The 22185-nt window shown below is 39.9% G+C and overlaps 2 protein-coding genes across 3 annotated transcripts in view; both read right to left on the bottom strand.

The window, feature by feature from the left end:
• The window catches only part of ndc1 (NDC1 transmembrane nucleoporin), a 29167-nt gene extending 12143 nt beyond the window's left edge, over positions 1-17024 (bottom strand). The window contains exons 1-10 of one of the 2 annotated variants that reach the window (XM_036565402.1): positions 16864-17024; positions 12601-12721; positions 12256-12357; positions 9959-10133; positions 7885-8017; positions 6074-6179; positions 5566-5617; positions 2507-2639; positions 479-571; positions 315-396 (exon numbers count right to left, since the gene is read on the bottom strand). In XM_036565402.1, the coding sequence (XP_036421295.1) occupies positions 315-396; positions 479-571; positions 2507-2639; positions 5566-5617; positions 6074-6179; positions 7885-8017; positions 9959-10133; positions 12256-12357; positions 12601-12721; positions 16864-16902 (1036 nt within the window). In that variant the 5' untranslated portion in view covers positions 16903-17024. Of the gene's footprint in view, positions 1-314; positions 397-478; positions 572-2506; positions 2640-5565; positions 5618-6073; positions 6183-7884; positions 8018-9958; positions 10134-12255; positions 12358-12600; positions 12722-16863 lie in introns of both variants that reach the window. The other variant, XM_036565400.1, reaches the window with a different exon arrangement.
• Positions 17025-19958: 2934 nt separating this feature from the next.
• zgc:113691 (uncharacterized protein LOC503529 homolog) lies at positions 19959-20717 on the bottom strand. Its single transcript, XM_036597823.1, has one exon. It carries the CDS (start codon positions 20715-20717, stop codon positions 19959-19961), a length of 759 nt encoding a protein of 252 aa, XP_036453716.1.
• Positions 20718-22185: the final 1468 nt, after the last annotated feature.

The raw sequence follows: 22185 nt of genomic DNA, 5'->3' as shown, positions 1-22185 counted from the left end.
AAACTGAACTTCTGAATGTTATTAATCTGTATTGTCATTGTTTGTCAGCAAATGTGTAAAACAACCTCAAGCTCAATTTAAAAGCTGATAGGTACGTAAGTGTTATTTGGAAATGTAATGATTCATAATCCGAATAATCGATTATTCGTTTCAGCAATCGTTCAATTATTCGACTATCAAATTACCCGTTTGTTGCAGCCCTATTCTCAATGTACATAATGTATTGTGTAAAGAGTTAAGACAGTACTAAAGTACAAACCAATGTCTGAATCCTGTTCAGAAAGTAGGACAAGCGTAACAGAAATGTGAGGTACCTGGCTGGCTCAGGCTGAAAACCTCCTGTCTGCGAGAAGGTGAGTGCTGGGACAGCAAAGCCAGGTCCTGCAGGGCCAGAAACTGAAATAACACAAACAGAAAGGGTTTTAACAAGAAAATAAGGACTGCAGACCATAACTGTACGGTGAAAAACACGGAATACCTTCATAATCAGGGTGTTCTCTTCAGCCAGGACTTTAGGAAGACACTGCTCCACATCCTCAGCGAACGTGGACTGCACTGGGAATCTGTACGACTGAACAGAGACGACGAACAGCCAGTTTAAAAACAGTCACTGCAACAAGGTGCAAGCATACGAAGGGGGTTGAAAGGATACTTCAGCAGTTTTAATCTCTGTCTGTTGTATCTGTCACATACGGTCAATTACCGCAGACAAAGCAAACAATACTGTGGCCAAAGTTAAAAACTTACAGCTAGAATTATAGAAATATTTGGCGCATACAGAGTGAATTTACATTTAACGAGCAAAAACCAGCCGTGTGGTGCTTTAAAAAAGAAATTCAAAGCTCACAATAATAAGAGACGTATTGGCTTCATAATTCATGGTAGATATTTGTTAATGTGTGAAAATTCCACCGCTCTGGTGGTTTGTTAAAAGGACAACAAAAAGAAGTAAAAGTCTCCAAGGCAAGTGGCCACTTGAACCACAAGCTCTGCATTTTTAGACGCAAATTGTGTAATGCTGTGGCCAGGGCACCAGGAAACAGGCAATGTCGACCCCTGCCTATAATATAAGCCAGTGGGCAGCATAAAACAAATTGATATTTTTGGAGAAAGTATTGTAAAGAAAATTCAGTTTAATCTTTCAGAGTTTGGACTAGTTTTCTAGAGAAAACTGGGACAGAGGTCAGAACAGGATTGATTTTTTTAGTCCCACTCCCACAAAATTTCATTATCCCAGTCCTGACCTATGTAACTACTTTACATCAGTGTCAGTCAAGATTAAGCCTTTATTCAGCTTTATTGTCATGTATTCGCCTTTATAAGAGCACTTTCCACAGCTGTGACCGTCTGAGGGCTCAGTTTCTGTAACCTGCTGATGCGACCAATCATGACATTGTTCACGATTAGTTGTATCTATTTAGAACTAGTTTAGAGTATCTGGGTCATTCTACAGAAACGTCCACTTTTCTATCTCTCCATAGGAGTCACTGGTGTTACTGATCCTCATTGGTGTTACACATAATAAAGGAAACACCAGAGACATTTTTAATGAACAATGCATTTTACTAAATGGCTGCTACAAAGCATCAAACCACATGTCAATCATGGAATATCCACTAAAATATGGAATTTAATCCATTTGTATTCTATTTTTTCACAGTTACCTCAGAATAAAGTCGGTCACACCAGTGACTTCAGCTAAAAGCTCCATATGAAATCATGAGCTAAATGAGAAAATCTCTGATAACTGAAAGACACAGTGGACTCACCATGTGCTTTTCTTCATAGATCCTCAGAGAACAGGTAAAAGGAAGTCGAGTGATGTCATCAGTGTGACTTTTATTTCAAAATAAGAGATTTTTTGTTATGCAGTAACACCAGTGACCCGACTCCTGGGGACAACAACTTTCATTATATGTATCATATAATATTTATTTAGTATTTGTTTTCTTTATGATATTTAATTCACATATTTCATAGTCATGTTTAGATTATTGCAGTTAAAATTGCAGAAAAACATGTTTTTTATCTCTAAATATGTCCTCAGCCTTCACACATGACTGTGAGGACGAGCTCTTCTGTGGTGCTCTGAATTCTATATGATTGATTTATAAACCAATATTGCTAAATTGAGGCTCAAGAAGGTGTAACTGTTAAAATAACGTATTATTTTATTTTAAAACATAAATAAATTGTAACCCTAACAAGTTTAAGTGTAATATACCTGTATATCTGGCTGTTAGATATTATTTATATTTGCCGAATATTAAGTGATTTATCATTTTATTTTGGTTATTCATTAATTTGCAGGATTTCTCTATATGAATGTGTTGACCCGCTCCTTCGCAGGACACTGAAAATTTGCTCCGCGCCGCAAGATACAGTGGTGGATACGGTGCAGACCTCTATTGTGGGCAGCGCTTTCCAATGTTTGGAGAAAAAAAAAAAAAGATGATCAGAATCCCACACGACCTATAAAAGTCAAACAGGAGCTCTGGCTCTGTACCTCGGTGACGTAGATCCTGAACAGCAGCACGGTGATGTACCAGGTGAGCAGCAGGAAGGTGCCGCTGATCCACAGGTGATAAAGCAGAGAGAAGTCCAGCAGACCGGCCAGCGAGTCCAGAGAGTGAAGAGAACTAGAACGAGAACCAGTACACTGGAGTGAGCAACAGAGCACGAAATATCTGCCCAAACCCGGCGGGGGGGCCGACTGCTCGTGTCTGTCGGGTTCGGACGTCATTACGCAAAAACGAGTCGGACTCAGGCTGGTTCGAATTCCACACTGAGGTTCTAAGAGCCGCCCCCCACCATTTTACCTGCATTTCTCTCTGCTTCAGTTTACTTTTTCACTTTTCTCCATATTTTTAATCTCACATGCTGGAGTCGTCCACTCAGCTCGAGAGAACAGTGCAGTTTAGCGCAGCCAAAAGGACCAAATTTGTTTGGACACAAATATTTATATTGTTAAATGCTCAATATGTTCACTGCACCATGTTCTGTGTCAGGAGTGTTTAATTAAAATTCAAAAAGGTCCATTTAGAGAAAATTACCTCAAGCGAAGGACTGCATTATGCACTAACTTGCATCATGATTCAGAGCCATATACTGTTCACTGAAGGAGCCTAGTAGGTATATCAACGTCTTATACAGTCAACAACTGAATGTCAGATCAAATAAAGTACAGTTCAGTCATATTTCAACAACGTTTATTGTCAGTTTTCTTTTTTAAGAGCACAACATGTGAAGTAACCTCCCTCTGACTCACTTTCTCCTCCAACTACTGTTTCTCACCTCATCCCCGTGTGTGTGCGTCACTCACTTGAGTCTCAGTGCTCACTGTAATGCACAGATCTGATTGGCTGAGTAGCGTCACGTGTGATATTTAAATGTGTGCGATTGGTCTGTGAGTCTCTGGCCGCAAAAGCGGAACCGTAAAGGCTAGAAAAGCTACGCCGATTAAAACAGAACCACCCCGTCAAAATTAAATAATTCTCCATAGTTTAGCGGTTTTAGGTCGAGATCCACATAGCACAGCATCTGGGTCCGGATTCTGACCGCGGTCCGCCTATTAGTGACCTCTGTTCTATGTAAACAGGTGAACATTAAGATCTCACTAAATACATGCAGACTAAAATAAAAATCTTACATGTTGATCAAAAGAATTCTCTGATGAATAAATACATTAAAGCAGAATGTAAACTTATTTTTGGAGAGCTGATTATTGCATTATAGCATATTGTTTTACATTGTTCCATATTTTATTCATGTGAGCTCTAAAGACACTATTATTGAGGCTCAGTGATAGGGGTGGGAATCTTTAGGCACCTCACGATTCGATTCCGATTCAGAGGGCTGCGATGCGATTATAAAACGATTATCGATGCATCTTTTTTTCTATACAGCATTTATATTTTCTCACTGTGTGAGTTCAAGTTTATTTGTCATTTGCAGAACATGTCAGGACATTTACGCATTGAAATGCTTGTGATGAGGCTCAGCTAATCACTCTACAGAAAGTAAATAAGTAAAAATAAAAATACAAGAAAAACCAACTGAAATATATTAAATATACACAAAATATAGAGACAATATTTTTTAAAGTGACTAAGTGACTCTGTGCTGTTATTTAAAGTGACTTGGTACTTTTAAACCAAAGTATTTGTAATGATCCGTAATGAATTTACTTTCAATATCTTATTAATAAATCAAATGGAAGTGATGTGGCAAGTGAACCAGAAGGCTCTCATTCAGGGCTCTTGTTTGGAGCACATGAGACGCTGCTGCTACTCATCTGCGATAAAATGCGCAGTTACGGTGAAATAAGATCCAGTGGTGATGGACGACCACGCAGCACGTTACAGCTGTCCTACACGTTTTCTTTAGTGATTTTATAACTTGGGTTTCGGTCTCGTTGTAGAGACGGGGGGATCGCTGTGTCAGTAAAATGTCTTTGAGACATACATAGCGCCGAAAACCCTGTTTCGCAACGACTGAGAACCGCCGTGCAGACTGCAGGTCACATAGCAGCGATGCGTTATTCACATTCATAAGCAGCGCAGTTGGTTTCCTGGTACGTTAAATCTGCAACGAGAGACTGTGAAACACTAAGAAGTGGAGAAGCTGAAGTCGCTTCTCTTTCTAATTCTCCCGTTCCACCTTAAATGGTGCCGCATTTACATTCGGCGCCTCAGTTAGAATTTAAGGTGGAACGGGAAAATTCGAACAAGAAGCTGGAGAACAAGAAGTGACTTCAGCCTCGTAAAACAGTCGAACGCTGAGAGACATTTAACTGATCTACTTCTGAGGAAAGGTTTTCTGGCGGAGATGGGAGGAAAGCGGCTATAGGCGAAGCTTAAAGCAGAGCGGAGTAAATCTGCGTTTTCGTTTATGTTGTTTAGTCTATACTAGGACATCAGCACATACTGAGACATACGGGACATTAAATGTTGCAGCTCCCAAGCTGGTTTGAAGAGACAAAATGTCTCTTCTGATCATTTGGGTTGTGACTCCTGATCTAACCTGGCTTTAATGCAGAGGGAGCCGGTCGGATTTCTCACTCATCCAGTAGTGTTTTTGTTACGTGCTGCCGCAGACTGTCCGGGCGCTGCACTTACTCACTTCCAGGTTCCGCCTTTTGCGCTCCATCAACATTACATTATAAATTAAATATTTAGAAAATCGATTTTTGACCACAATTTCAGGACAGATTGAAACTCTAGACGTCTATTTATGCTTAAAAGTGACAATATGCTTTTCTGAGGATTTGGAGGATATCGTCAGTAATTAAAGAAGAGTCAAAAAAATGTTTCATTAAAAAAGTTAACACTACTTTCACTGGATTTAGTGCAGTTCAGTTTGTGAAAAGCTTCTGAAAGTGTCAATTTTATTGTGGCATTACTGGGTTTTTTTCGTGCACCAACTTACCGAAAAAAAACAAAACAAAAAAAATCATTAATATGACATTCATCGCGTATCGTGAAAATAACCTCCAGTATTTGCCGTATCGTCCACTCAAAATATGTAAATGAACAGAAATAATAACATTTAATATCTAAATCATACCTGTCAATCTGCAGATTCAGTGTGTTAGAGATCCACGCTCTGGAAATATGACCTGGGGGAAAAAGTATTCATATTCACTGTTAGAAATGAAGGTTCTGTGCAGGTACAATGTTTCGTTCATCAAGGTACAAACAGTGTAAATGTTCCCTCAAAGCTCCAACAGTGGTTTTAAGGTCTGATTGTGAACCTTAAATAAGTTTTTCCAGGTGAAAAGTTCGTATTTGTACCTTTTCATAACCGAATGTTTTAAAACAGAACAGTAAAATAAAAGCCTGGAGACGAGACGGGGTGTGTGGAGTCAGTACAGCTTAGAACATATCATTCAGTGGATTATGGTTCAGTTATGTTCCCTGACTAAAGGTACTGAGATGAGCCTTGAGGGAACCACCCCAGTGACCAGAGGGGGACTGACCCAGTCACAGTTTAGTACCTTTTTCCTGAGAGTGTTTAATTAAACCATTTAAATCAGTTTTTAGTGCCATGTTTAAGCAGCAAAACAGGATCTTACCAAAAAAGAAGTAGAGAGCCACATAATTCCTGACTGAATACAGAGACTGAACAGCGCTGCACTTCACCACCCACGGCAGGGAGCCTTTAAAGCGCAGGTACTTATACTGCTGTGGGACACAAACACAAATATTAGGATAACAGAGCATTTTAAAGTCTTAGCACTCTCAGTGTTACACGGCTAATATACACTGGGGGACATTGACTTAGCCCAGTAATGTCAGTAGTGATTCACCACTGAAAAGGCTTTTTTAGTCTAGGATTAAACTTAATCTGGGTCTGCGAAACCCCACATAGCCAAGAGTCCGCAGACTCCAGAGTTTCCTCTGAAAAGAAGGTGTTAGTAGTGAGTCTGTGCTGCAGTAACAGCCTCTACTCTTCTGGGAAGGCTTTACAGTAGATGTTGAACATTGCTGTGAGGATTTGATGGAGCATTAGTGAGGTCATGTACTGATGTTGGATGGTCAGTTCTGAATCACTAACTCATCCCAAAGGTATTGGATGGAGCTCCATCACTCCAGAGAACGCAGCTCCACTGCTCCACAGCCCAATGCTGAGGGGCTTTATACCCCTCTAGCCCATATGGGCATTGGGAATGGTGACCTTAGGCTCATGTGCAGCTGCTCCAGAGCGTCCCAGAGCTCCCTTACAGAAAGTTATTACATTTAATGGTTATTAAATACACTGCCTGAGGTCTGAGACAGTGTTTTACGATAGTTTTGAGAATAATTTTAGCCCAAAATATATTTTTAAATCCATTCATGGTGGAGGGATACATGCAGGATGTTTTGAGGCAAAACAGTCCCCAAATAAAACTAATTATTTTCAGTGTTGTTGTCATGGCGACCCCTGGTTCCTATCACCACCACTGTAAAGAAATCTGAACCTGTAACGCTGGATGGCTCACCAGACCACCACAGGTTTTGGGGACCCAGGACCCAAGTGCCAAGCGTCTGTACAGCAGATGGAAAAGCTGTATAAGGATAAGGACTTCAGGACCTGATGAGTCTGGGGTCAAACCCGGGCTCTATTGGTGCTGCGCGAGCGTTCTACCACTGCAGCCGTGGTGAAGGCCAATGAAAGGAGCGCCCTTATATGGGATAGCCCGAAAATGGGTGGGAAATTTGTAAACCCAAATTTGTAAACCCACCCATTTTTGTCAGGCAGGGAAAAAGAACAAAGGGCACCAGGGGAAAACTGGCTTTCTCAGAAGTCCAGAGAAAATGAAGTAACTGAAAAAGGACAAATGACTTTCCCAACAGAAACAGAACAGAACGAAGTCTTTCTTTTTTTTGAGAGCAGAGAAGGAAATCTCGAGAGGAGGCTGGAGAAAACTCGAAAAGTGAGGGGGAGCGCGAAACTCAGCCCTCTTACCAAAATTACCCACCGTTTCTGTTGGCTCACAATGAGACAAAGACACAGCAATGTGTGTCTTCTTCTCTGCGGTTATAAAGCCCTCTGCCCAGATGTAGGACACTGGGCTTGACTGGACCTGGGAGGTGTGTCGCCTCCCTCTGGTGGCCGGGAGCGCCACAGCCCTGGAGCCAGCCCTTACAGAACCATTTCACACCAAACCACTCTGAATCACTCTGTCTATCTCAAATACTGAATTAGGCAGATATCTTGAAAAAAACTGGTGGAATTGCCCTTCAAAGTAGACAAATTCACTAATTAGGAGGGGTTTCTGGAGATACAGTGTATATAATGTGTCTGTATATCTAATGTATGCCCACTTTCCACATCCCAGGGTTTAGATTAATTAAATGTCAATTACCAATTAAACTGTGGATGTGAATCGGTTTAAAAATATACCTGTATGTTCTGAAAGGACACATAATTCATATTTTGGACGACTCCCAAGAAGCTGTGACTGTATCCCATGAAAGCTCCGGCCAGCAGGAAGAACAGGTGATACTCATTTAGACAGGCATCAGGAGCACCGCCGCTGCAGCACAGAGAGAACTAAATTACTAAATACAATAAGGCACATACAGAAAAAAAATCAATTCATCTCAGAATGACTTATTAAATATTAGGTTTAAATAAAGACGATTCAATCTAAAGGTGAATGTTAGAATACTATAATGATATTCAGTACAGTATGTATGGCGGTGTTTATGGCCAATGTTAATAAGAATAGTAGACTATTACAAGAATAAAGTTGTAATATTTCAAGATTTAAAGTCGTACGTTATGATATTTCGAAAATAAAGTCGTCATTTTTCGATAATAAAATCGATTATAAAAACGACATTAAAGTAGATTATTACCCGGAAAAGTCGCAATATAGTGACCAAAGGCTTTCCAAAGGGAAGCAGCGCCTCCTGGTGTTAAATGAGGGGCAGTGAGTTGGTGGAGATACTTTCATATCGATTCACCCATAAAGAAACACTCAGTCTCCCTGTCTCTCCTGCTCATCAGCACCAGCCTGTTATTAGTATAAGAACCGGCTGAAACGGCTGAGCAGGAAACTGTGTTTATCTAGAATAAAGAGCCAGACGGACTCGGAGGAAACTGTCTGTCTGTGTTGTTGAAGGAGAATCTCAGGCAGGGTCGTCTACACGGCTATCGGGGGCTACATCTCCCCCCATTCAAAGAGGGCATGAAGTTTCACAGACAGTGAGAATGATGATCAAAATGATCCACAGAGAGACAGGAGTGAGTGGAGCTCCGGCGCCAGTACAGCAACCGAGACCCCAACACGTTATGCCCCCCCCACAGTTAGCCCCCCTACAGTTAGCCCACTTTATCCTCCAAATATTACGATTTTATTCTCGAAATATTATGACTTTATTCTCAAAGTCTACTATTTTAATTTTTATTGACAGTGGCCCTAAAACACCGTCATAAGTATGCACTCATTTAAAGGACCAAAAAAAAAAGAAAAAAAAAGCCATTTTCAAATGTGAAAGTCCCTCCAAAAAGCTTGATCTATTGTTTTTGTTGTCTATTTTCCTCTATGGTGTAAAAGCTCGGTCACATTTGTGTATTCAGTGCATTTTAAACAATTAAATAATTTGAAATGGGGAAAAAAATAAATCAATAAAATTTCAGTGAAATCTGAGATGCGTTCCAGTGAATCTTTTCCTAATTAATCCTTATTGAAACACTGTAACATCAGAGATTTAAACATTATGGGCACAATCATGTATAAAACTGCTTTAAAGGGCCTTTTTCATTGTAAACCATTTTTTTCTTGCTTTTTTTGTAAACTAAGCTGCAAAAACAGCCCATTTAAATTTGTAGTTTTTGTGATGTCACAAAAAAAAACACAGCATATTTGTGCACAGCTGCCTATTTCGCCTACAGCAGTTCAGCCCTGCCCATTCACGCTGAAGGAGCAACTGAGCCCGGACTGCTTTGTGAATGAGGCACAGGACGCCCTTTGGAACAGAGCTCATTTACATATAATCAGTCTTAAAGGCACAGCAACCAAAAAACAGCCTGAGAAACTGGAAAATGGTTATGCAAAAATGAATCCTGACCATTTTTAGTAAATAAAACCACTCAAACGCCTTTAAGTGGACCTTAAAAAGTACAATACAAAGAAAAATGCAGAACATGCCCTTTAAATGAATATGAATTTGACCTGAAATGGGGTCAGCGTATGCTGACTTCACCACCTGACCTCAGACGAGCCTCTACGTCTCCTCTTTCAAACGGGAACTTGCACCAAGTTGTCCCTTTACGGATAAGATTGCCTAAGATTGCTTTAATTGAACAAACTTTATCAGCGCCGGTGCTCCAAGCCTCGCTCATGTATTAGGCAGAGAGAGTAATTGATGTAATCGCAGGGCAACCTGAGCCCGCAAGGTGGGTGGAAAGTTTTAGTGCATGTAGAGCGAGCAGAATCAGGTCAGGCCTCAGGCCGGCGCGGGCAGCTCACCTCTCGCTGTGCGTGCAGGGAGAGCCGAGAGTGCGATATCGGCCACCGGCCGTTATGGAGGCACACCACATCACCACCATACCCACAGTGCAGTGCACCAGAGAGTGGACGCACTGCCGTGGGTGCAGCACCTTAGCCAGGAGAGCCACTCGGGAGCACGGGATGGAGGGCACAACTGCAGCACAACAGAGCGAAACACGATTATAACGAGCTTTGGGCAACATGAAACAATAGTGCACTGAATACAGTCAAACTGCTGTCACACAATATTCAGACATTTATAATATCTTAGACATTTATGCTCATTATCCATTTTATCAGCTCCACTTACTGTATAGGTGCACTTTGTAGTTCTACAGTTACAGACTGTAGTCCATCTGTTTCTCTGATACTTTGTTAGCCCCCTTTTCCCTGTTCTTCAGTGGTCAGGACCCCCATGGACCCTCACAGAGCAGGTACTATTTGGGTGGTGGGTCATTCTCAGCACTGCAGTAACACTGACGTGGTGGTGGTGTGTTAGTGTGTGTTGCGCTGGTCTGAGTGGATCAGACACAGCAGTGCTGCTGGAGTTTTTAAACACCTCAGTGTCACTGCTGGACTGAGAATAGTCCACCAACCAAAAATATCCAGCCAACAGCGTCCTGTGGGCAGCGACCTGTGACCACTGATGAAGGACTAGAGGATGACCAACACAAACTGTGCAGCAGCAGATGAGCTATCGTCTCTGACTTTACATCTACAAGGTGGACTGACAAGGTAGGAGTGTCTAATAGAGTGGACAGTGAGTGGACACAGTGTTTAAAAACTCCAGCAGCACTGCTGTCCCTCATGGCCACATGGTGAGCATTGTTTTAAAGTAAATGTGTCCCAAAATCTGAAATTCAGTGTGGAACATTAAGAATTGTCCGACATTTTATGCAGTTGAGCACTTTTTAATGTTTTAATGAAAATGTGATGATTTTATATGTGAACAGCTGCTCAAAGCTGTGCTTATGCACTGGCTTAGGTTCTTTTCTGCTCAATATTAGCCAACATTGTTACTGAAACAGTCACTATTTGGTAAAGATTTGGTCAAGTTTCGATAGTTAAAAGTCCAAAACGTGTTCTCAGCTCTGACTCTGAACCAAATCGGCAGAATGATCCATATATGATGTGCATCGCATTCAGAAAAACGTTCTGGCAAAGTCAAATTTAAAATCTGTTGTGAAAAACTATGAATACAGTTGTTATTCTATAACGTTCCACATAGTGTGCTGCACAAAATCCAGTTAAAGGGGTAATTCGGCACTTTATGAAAAATGCAGTTGGTCAAATAATCATGCTGATTCACAGAGTCATTTTTACTGAGTTTAACTGAGTAACCGTCCTACTGTTTTACACTACCTACACAAATATTAAGGGTATGGCCAACCTCCCAGCGACGCTGTTAATAAAAATAGACTAAGGCCCCGTCCCATTTCACCCCTCGGCCCTACCGCTCAGCCCTAGCCCTCTGTTTTGCGCGTTCTCGTCTAGGGGTAGGGTGTCCCCATTCTTGTTGAGATAGAGGGGGAGGGTGAAGTGTTAGAGCTACATGACCCTCCAAACGGAGGTTTTTCAGAGACTCCAAACAGAAAGTTATGAGAAAAAAAGAAAAACCGGTGAGATGGAGAACAAGAGACCAAAGAAACCCACAAATGTGAGAATTTTCTGTTAAAAATTACAATAATCACTGTTTTATCTTAGTTTAATGTTGTTTCAGTGTATTTTGGTCCTTTTCTTCATAACAAGCATAAGAAAATCACTAGTAGTGCTGATGTCTCGCTAGCTAGCTAATTTTCCCATTCCACCTTAAATGATGCAGCTGTTGCATTCTGGTGCCTCAGGCATCACCATTTAAGGTGGAACAGGAAAATTGGAACAAGAATCTGGTGAATATCTGACTTCAGCTTCATATCACTGAAGAATTAGGGGTGGGTGATAATAAATAATTGCCCCCCCTCTTTGAAGATCATATGATGCCCTAAATGTAACTAAAGCCCAGCAGTGAGGAGCTGAACTTTACCCTCCTCTGCTGTCACTGCAGACTGGCAGGGTCGCCTACAGAGCAGCGCTGGTAGCTGTTAATGAAGTGATGCTCTTTTTATTTGAGGGTCCCATTTCAGAGGGAAGATTTCAACCACTACCCTGTAACTCAGTTGAAGGGGCAAGGAGACACTCAAAAACTAGGGGTAGGAGTAAAAGAAATGGGACTGGGGCTAAAACACTACAAAAAATGGGAGAATATCCAATTTTAGAAAATATATGCCTTTACTTACCTGTATAATACTCCAGGTTGAAAAAGCCAATCACCAGCACGACTCCACTCAGCAGGAGAAGGGAGAAGATGGTACCCGCCGCAGTCAAAAGTGCTAAACATTCTGTAATAAAACAGAATTACTTTAGTTACAGCATGGATCCACGCAGTGGACACAAGCATTTTACACCAAACCACAGGGAATGACTTCGCTTGCACCTCAACCAATTGTGGAGAAATTTTTAAAACTCGGTGGAACTCCCCTTCAGAGACCTAAGCCTCAGCTCTGCCACATGAGAACAGAGGAAGTAAGAGCCTCTGTCGAGTTCATATTTATAACCATCACTGCTGAACACCGACTGCCTACCTGAGGTCCACTGGATGGGGTGAAACAATCGGAACCTAATGAGGAAAATAAAAAGCGTCGTTGTGGCCGGCAGAAGCAGCACTGACCACGCAACACTGGCAATGGCTCTCCATCTAATCACCTGGAGAAAAGAAAAAAACGAAGAAGGATTAAATACATCCATGACCAACAACTCATTACATCAGTCATTATAAATTTACAGAAATAGAAACTAACTCAGGTTATGATCTCAGTCCACAGTTTCATTTTCCAGAACACTTTAGCCGAGAACATGATTAAATGGTTCTCTGTGTGGTGAAAACGTTCTTCAGATTGATGGTTAATGTGTTAGATCAGGGGTCTTTAATTAAAATTCAATAAGGTCCAGTTAGAGAAAATATCCTGAAGCAAACGTCCGAAACATCATAATGTCTAACTTGCATCATGATTCAGTGCCATATACTGTTTCCTGAAGTGGCCTAGTAGGTATATCAACATCTTAAACAGTCAACAACTGAATGTCAGATCAAATAAAGTACAGTTCGGTCATATTTCAACAAGATTTATTGTCAGTTTTCTCTTTTTAGAGCCGTCATGTGAAATAACTTCCCTCTGACTCTCTTTCTTCTCCGACTGCTGTTTCTCGCCTCGTCCCTCCCCTGTGTGCGTCACTCACTCGAGTCTCAGAGCTCATCGTAATGCACAGATCTGATTGGCTGAGTAGCGTCACGTGTCATATTTACAACGCATGCGATTGGTCTGTGAGTCTCCCCGACTGCTAAAGTTACTGTAAAGGCTAGAAAAGCTACGCAGATTAAAACAGGACCACCCCACCAAAATTAAATAATTCTCCATAATTTATCAGTTATAGGTCCAGGTCCCCATAGGCCAGCGTCTGGGTCTATTAGTGACCTCTGTGTTAGATGTTTCTAAACAGAACCTTTTTGAAAAGGGTCCTATATAGCACCAAAAGGGTTCCTCTATTGTTAAAAGCTTGACACTGTAACAATAGAACCCTTTTTGGTGCTATATAATTAGGGCTGCACGATTTTGGCGAAATATCTAGTTGCGATTTTTCTGTCCAATATCGCGATTACGATTTAAATTGTGAATGTTTTCTACAAACCGATATCTGGGCATTTTTTTTTTTACTAAGGAGACCAGTGTACACGTTTCCGTCTTGAGGCTTGAACTCTTAACACGGAGCACCAGCCTGCCGGTTACTCGCGGTTCTGATGTCACAGCACAGGGTTGTTTGGTTGCTTCTGATTCGTCAAATTCATTTAAAAGCAGTTCACGAGCTCCGTGTGACCAGGTTAAATCTCCCTACTAAAACCTTGCAACGTATAAACATTCGCACTTCAAAAAGATGGTTCTTTAAGGGTTCTTTAGTAAAGAAAATGGTTCTATATGGAACTATGAACCCTCAAAAAGCCCTTGGCCTGATTAAATGTTTTTTTTGCATTGTGAAACGGTTCTTCTGATTGACAAATAGAAAATGTGTTGTGTTGTATGTGGTTCTATATAGCACCCAAAAGGGTTCTGCTATTGTTACTAGCTTGACAATGGAAAAACCCTTTTGGGTGCTATACAGAACCTTTTTCAAAACCATCTACAGCACATTCTCCATCAGCTTGAAGAACCCTTTCACGATGTGAGGAGCCATGTCATTTAATGCACAGCGTTTCCTGAGGTGTGCACAGTTCTATATAGAACCATTTTCTTATATATATATATATAATATATATATATATATATATATATATATATATATATATATATATATATATATTATATATATATATATATATATATATATATGAATGAATAAAATACCCGGTTCTGTATAGAACCATCTACAGCATATTAACCATCAATTTGAACAACTATTTAATGATGCAAAAGAACCCTTTAATCATGCAAAGGGTTATCTAAGTGTTCATGTTTCTTTAGACAGTGGTGGTCAGTAACTAAGTAAATGTAATTTGTTTCTGTACTTAAGTAGTTTTTGTGTATCTGTACTTTACTGAAGTTTTTTGGGTGACTTTTTCCTTTCACTCCACCACATTTCAAAGTCTAATATCTCACTTTTTACTCCACTACATTATGAGAAATCTGTCGCTCCTTTTGGTTTATGTGTGTATAAAAACGTAACATGTCAAAACAAAAGAAGCGCAAAGTAAGAACACCAATCAGGGCACAGCGGTCAGTTTGTTTTGAGCTTGTTTTGACCTGTTGGTCATACCGACCCAGTGCAGCACACGGTTCAACATCAGTGCAGCAGAGTAAAATTCTGGGAGAGTCTATTCAACATAAATGATGAACTAACCTAACTTTGTGTAAACAGACCACAATATAGAAATATGTACTCATATGCAGTTGTGACTGACGGGTCTTTATTCTGAATTTACACAAACACATTTCATTTTATAGTAAATTAGTTTAGGCTGGTTTATGTTTATGAACAGAGACCTACAGATGCAGTTTAGTAAAGGAAACTCATTTGTGAATCTGAGTTTAAAGTTTTTATTAAACTTAAACTTGTAACTGAGTTCAAATAAATCTTAAACTGAAACTTTGCTTGTTTGTAAAGTGATTTCAGAGCCACTCAGTTCTACCTGATGGAAACTGTTTGCCTTCAGTGTTTTGTGTTTATGATAATTTTAATAGACATCAGCGTCACTAATTAATGACTCTATTAAAGACTGGTTTACCAAGAGAGACACTGGAGTATTTACACCTAAAATGAGTTAATGAAGCGAGTCTTGTTATAAAAATGATAACAGGACATTAAAGTCATAATTAATCTTTTAGTACTTTTACTTTCGATACTTAAGTACATTTGAAGGTGAATACTTTAGTACTTTTACTCAAGTGGAGGTCTAAAGGGAGGAACTTCTACTTTTACTGGAGTGATATTTTACCTTGGGTGTCTCTACTTTAACTCAGGTACATGGTTTGTGTACTTCGTCCACCACTGCTTTAGAGACATTTCTTTACTAAAGAACCCCTGAAGAACCACGTTAGAACCAGACACAACACATCCTCCAGCAATCTGGAAAACCATTTAACTATGCAAAGAACCATTTAAGCATGCAAACAGTTCTACAGAGAACTCATGGTGGTAAACAGAACCACTGCCTTTACTAAAGAACCCTTGAAGAACCATCTTTTTTTAAGAGTGCAGTTGAAAATAGACCATAAAACTATGATAAAAATTGCAGCAATGCGATTTGAAAAATTGCGATTTTGATATAAAAACGATTAATCTTTCAGCCCTATATACATATATATATACACACACACATATATATATATATATATATATATATAAAAAAAATACCCGGTTCTGTATAGAACCATCCACAGCACATTAACCATGATTTTGAAGAACCATTTAATGATGCAAAAGAACCCTTTAATCAAGCAAAGGACCCTTGAAGAACCACACCAACACATTCCCCACCAATCTGGAGAACCATTTTACCATGCAAAGAACCATTTAGGCATGCAAACAGTTCAATAGAGAACTCATGGAACCACTGCCTTTCCTAAAGAACCCTTGAAGAACCATGTATTTTAGGAGTGCAGCCCAAAGGGGAATTTCGACTTTAGTTACAGAGGCAGGGAACAATAAAATATTCTACACAGAACCGCCTACAGAACATTAACCATCCATTTGAAGAAGAACCATTTAATGAGGCAAAAGAACCTAAGTCTTCATGGTTCTTTAGAGAGATTTTTTTTTACTAAAGAACCCTTGAAGAACCATGTATTTTAGGAATGCAGGCCAGAGAGGCCTTTAGACTTTAATTACAGAGGCAGAGAACAATAAAATATTCCATACAGAACCGTCTACAGAACATTAAATGGTTCTTCTTCAAATGGATGGCTAATGATGCAAAAGAACCTTAGCGTTCACGGTTCTTTAGAGGCATTTTCTTTACTAAAGGACCCTTGAAGAGCCACGTTAGAACCATAGACAACACATTCTCTAGTTAACAATCTGGAGAACCATTACACCATGCAAAGAACCATTCAGGCATGCAAACAGCTCCATAGAGAACTCGTGGAACCACTGGCTTTCCTAAAGAACCCTTGAAGAACCATGTATGTTAGGAGGGCGTTTAGTCTCTCGTTACAGAGTCCGAGAACAGCAGACTGGACTAAGCCCCCCAGTGCACCCAGTGCCCCCCGCCTCGGTCTTCAGCGGCGTTTCTGTGGTTCTCCTCCGGAGAAGCTCCGACTGAGCCGGTTACACAGCCCCGCCAATCAGCGCCTCACCTTCCGGACGAACCAGCTGCTCTCGGTGAAGGAGGACATCTCAGCACGCGCTCATCTCACCGCGTTAATATTAATATTAATATCTAATATTTCGGTTTTGATTTTCGCTCCTGAAACTCAAACTCACCAAGGAAATACCGCGCCACACATGCCGAGGACCCCGCGAGGGCCGCGGCTACGGGCTACGGGGTGCCTAAAGAGACTGCCTGAGCAAAAATCCGAGGATTCGTTTTTCAATGTTTTATTCTATTTAATTACTTTCGTTAATTTATTTACTTATTTATGGGTCTGAGAGCTTCTATCTGATAGACGCGAAGATCTTTGTACCTCTCGTTATAGTTAGTAGTAGATAGTAATTAAAGTAATTTTTTGATTCAGGGAAAAAGCAATAAATGAATGAATGAATGAATGAATGAATGAATTCTCTGAACAGGTTCACAATCTAACGAGCACTACAGATTACTGAAAACTGCCATAAATAAAAGGGATTTATTAGAATGGATGAATGAATGAATGAATGAATTAATGAATGAATGAATGAATGAATGAATGAATGAATTAATTAATTAATTAATTAATTCTTTCTCCTGACAGGTTCCGCACCTAACGAGCACTACAGATTATTGAAAACTGCCATACACAAAAGGGGTTTATTAGAATGAATGAATGAATGAATGAATGAATGAATTCTCCCGACAGGTTCCACATCTAACGAGCGCTACAGATTACTGAAAACTGCCATACATAAAAGGGGTTTATTATATACAGATCATTCTACTGAAGTAGTTCAAACTGCGCTCTAACACTAAACAATAAACCTGTTTAAAAACAATGAATTATTCAGATCTTAGATGTTTACAAGAATTATGTTCTGATCTAATTAAACTCAAAGCATTAATAGAGATAGTAATTAGCTAAATATGTACAAAATCATCATCATAGGGTTCTCTCTATGGGGCGGAGTCTGTCCCCGACCCCTAACCCCTAAATGTACACTTACGTTACATTAAATAATACTTTTTTGTATTTTTTTAAAGATCTTTTTGATCTCTTTTAAACTGAACTTGAAAGATTTAAAGTTGTCATGAGTTTCATTTTTAAATAAAAACTTTATTTTAAAAATGTTGTCCCGTGTTTTCATGTCACCACCGAAACACAGCGTTTTAGTCTGTAGGCGGGGCCTTATTTAGCCACGCCCCTGCATTTTAGAGCAGGAAGTGAGGCTGCATCCCTGTCCCTCATGGCCACATGGTGAGCAGTTAGATCCCATTGTTTTGAAGTAAATGTGTCCCAAAGTCTGAAAATCAGTCATATTTTCTGCAGTTCAGAACTTTTTAGTGTTTTAATGTAAAATATGATTTTCTGTGTGAACAGCTGATCAAAGCTGTGTTTGCTGGTTTACTGGCTGAGTTTCTGAGCTTAAAATGAACTAAAATTGTCCCTGAAACAGTCATTACTGACACATTCGGTACAGTTTGGTAGAGTTATGATTGTTTTGGTAGAGACAAAATGGAACGTTTACTCATTAGTATTGATACATATATTTAAGGTAAAGAGTCACTCAAAGCAAAAGGATTTTAGTCTGAAGCCAAAGTTGGTTACAAATATGTTTAGAACTGTGAACCAGTTTGGTAGAACGATAACATTAAACAAACCCTAACCAGGTGTAAAAAAATCTAAACAAATCTAACCTACATGCAAATATATACACAGCTTTGAACATATTTCTAAATTATATATTTGAAAATTGTATCAAGTTTGCAGTATATTTCCATATATGTATGATACATATGTACATACTGAAATCGACACAATTACATATATTTCAGTATATTGTCATTTATGTGCATATATTGGCATATATTTAAATATTTAAAAAACGGCACAGTTCAATAAATATTTAGCACATTTTAAAAACATTGCACGTGTTTATTGCACATATATATTTTTACACATATATATGAGCAAATATAGGTATATTATTCTTCCATGTGCGAATAAGAGCACAAGTAAACGTTTTCATGCAGTCAGACATGCAAAACATAGGCTAAAATCTCATTAATCCTAAAACATTTATTTACAAATTAATATATCAGCAGAATTAACACAAAGTAAACTTGGTCGCAAGTACAAAAACAGGATGTTATTAATGCCAATTCCTTTGAAGTCTGTAAACAGCTAAAGTATCAGCATAATTAACTCAAATTAAACTCTCATGCGGTCACAAATACAAAAAACTAAGTCTAAAAGGTCATTAATGCTAATAAATTCATTGGTTGCCGTCGTTATTATCAGCTCAACACAAGCAAAACTCTCCTATGGTCACAAATACAAAAAGATGGTGTCATTAAAGTTAATTGATTTGAAAACTGATGTCAACAGCTGTCCAAGTGTCATTAATATCCATACTCCGTATTCATTTTGTCCACACCGCTAAAATGACATTAAAGGGGAATTCCACTGAATTTTCCAAAATTTCTGCATAGTTCAGTGTGTGAGATGTAAACAGCATCATTCAGAGTGGTTTGGTGAGAAATGGTTCAGATGTCTTTACAGTGGTGGTGATAGGAACCAGGGGTCGCCAAGACTACAACACAAATATAGACATTTTATTTACTATCCAGAACCACCAGTGAACCTACACAAGTCTTCTGAGTTTATATGGAATGTTGATGATGGGAAAATAGTGGAAAATCTGAAATAATAAGTTTTCTTTGGGGACTATTTTGCCTCATAGCGCCCTGCATGTATCCCTCCACCATGAATGGAGTTTAAAAATACTTTTTAGGCCAAAATCTTCCCAAACTATCACAAAACAATGTGTCATACATCCGGCAGTGTCCTCATAACCATGTCATGTAAAACCCCTCTGTGAGGGAGCTTTTAGAGGTGGACGTCTGGTTCCTATCACCACCACTGTGAACAATTCTGACTCTAGAACAGAGCGTTTCACACCAAACCACTCTGAACGACTCTGTTTATATCTTAACCACTTAATTATGCAGAAAAATTGAGTTCCTCTTTAATATCAGCTCAACAGAAGCTAAACTATCTCCAACGGCCTTCAGTACAAAACCAGACCTAGTTGAGTCCAGTCATGGTCCGTTATGCACTGCTTTGGTCTCATTTGGTATAAGAGCCGTTTTTTCTCGATGGCCGCCGTTCGTCAGCGTGATGTTGCGCCTCTCCACGCTCCTGTTCTTCTCACCGTCTCTTCTGGGTTTGGTCTCAAAGGCGTTTGCAGGCAGGATGTGGGCAGAGCTGATGGACATTTCAGTTTGGACGGCCTTGTGGGCCGCAGCCTTCTGGCCCGGTCGCTGCGGAAGGGCCGGCAGGGACAGCGGCTCGCGCTGTGACTGCTGGGCCTTCCTGTCCTCCCAAAGCTTCAGCAGCCTCCTCTGGTTGTTGGTCATGTCCTTGAGGTTCTGCTGCAGGGACTGGACTTGGTCCTCCAGCAGGGTTTTGGAGGTCACGGTGTTGGCCAGCTCAGAGGTCAGCTCGTCTATGGTCATGCTGAGCTTGCCCGTCTTCTCCACCAGCGAGCTGCACTGCCTCTCTTTCTCGTGCAGCTCGTTTATGATGTCCTTGGTGGTTTTGCCATGGAATTTGGGGCTGGACTCCAGCCCCAGCTCGGCGCGCAGAGTCTTCACCTGCTTGCGCAGCTCCTTGTTGTCCAGGGTGAGAGTTTTCACCTTCTGCTTGAGAGCCTCGGTTGACCTCATCCTGGACTCATGCTGCCTGAGTTTATCCCTCAGGGCTCCCTCACGCTGCACAGCTTCGTCCCTCTCCCTGCGGCACTTCTCCAGCATCTTTAACGTCTCATACTTAGACACCTTTTCTGCTTTCCCAGCCATCGTCACATGCCCTGCGTCAAACCCTGCAGTCCATGGCCTCGGTCAGAGCACGCCTTGAGGTTAAAGTCTCTATAAATAGGTCTTCCATGTGTAGTGGAGCAGGAAATCCAGTCATGCGCTCGATAATCCAGAAAACAGAGTTTTCATCCTAATCCGACGCGCACCGCTCACCTGCTGAACAGGTGCCATTGGCCTGCGGAGCTTATGGCTTTGGAAAGAACTGCAGTGTAACTCTAGGCCAAGGCTAGAATGACCATTAATTAGGACACACCTCAGGCTGACACAGTTTCAAGTGTCACGATTTTTCTATTATGTTAATTAGGAAAGTGCACCTTTGTCGTTTACACTGTCAGTCTATGAAAAGATTTATATCTTCATTAATTAATGTGGCAGGCAGGATAAAAGGCAACAAAGGCAGCAGATATCATTACTACATTCCTTCAGCGAAGGTTCAGCTCAGAAAAATGAAGGCATGCCTATATGGATCACTATACTGAGTGGGTTCAGAGTGAGAAAACACTTCACAGACTTGGACTTCAGACTAAAATACTTTTGCTTTGAGTGACCGTATACCTTAAATATGTTTATTCTATTAAAATGAATGATTTAATATTCTATAGTACCAAAACAATCATAACACCCAAACTTTACCAAATGTTACTCCTGTTCTAATTCTGTTCATCACTGATAACAGCCGAATAAATATGTGCAATTTAATTTAACTGTCCCAGTTGAATATTTAAATAAATGCCAATATATGCGAATATATGTCAATTTACTGAAATATATGTAATTGTGTCAATGTTAATGTCTACATATGTATCATACATATATGGAAATATACTGCGAACGTAATACATATTTTGAAAATTATACAGAAATATAGTTGCTTATGGGTTAGCTGTGGATTTTTTTCACACCTGGTTAGGCTTTATTCGTTTATCATTCTACCGAATTGGTTCAAAGTTCAAAGCCTTTTGCTTTGAGTGACTCAAAACCTGAATTATATTTATTAAAATGACTCAACGTTCCACTTTGTCACTACCGAAACAATCATAACGCTACCCAAACTTTACCAAATGTGTCAGCAGTGACTGTTTCGGTGGTGACAATTTTAGCTCATTTTGAAATCAAAAACTCAGCCAGTTCATGACCAGCAAACACAGCTTTAAACACACAGAAAATCATCATATTTTTCATTAAACACAAAAACTTAAACGCAGAAACTGTGTTCCGGTAGAAACAATTTTAGCTAATTTTCCTGCTCTAAAATGCAGGGGCGTGGCTAAAATAAGGCTCCGCCTACTGACTAAAACAGTGTTTCGGTAGTGACATTGAAATATGCAACAGTATTTTTTTGTTGTTTAAAAATTAAACTTATGATAAATCCAAATCTTTCAACTTCACTTTCAAAGAAATCAAAAAGATCTTTATTTTTTTTTTTATTTGTAAAAGAAAAAAGTGTTTG

The sequence above is a fragment of the Colossoma macropomum genome, unplaced genomic scaffold, assembly GCF_904425465.1.
Source record: "Colossoma macropomum unplaced genomic scaffold, Colossoma_macropomum, whole genome shotgun sequence".
NCBI lineage: Eukaryota > Metazoa > Chordata > Actinopteri > Characiformes > Serrasalmidae > Colossoma > Colossoma macropomum.
The sequence above is the reverse complement of the archived record's forward strand: the minus strand, read 5'-3'. Positions and strand labels throughout refer to the sequence as shown.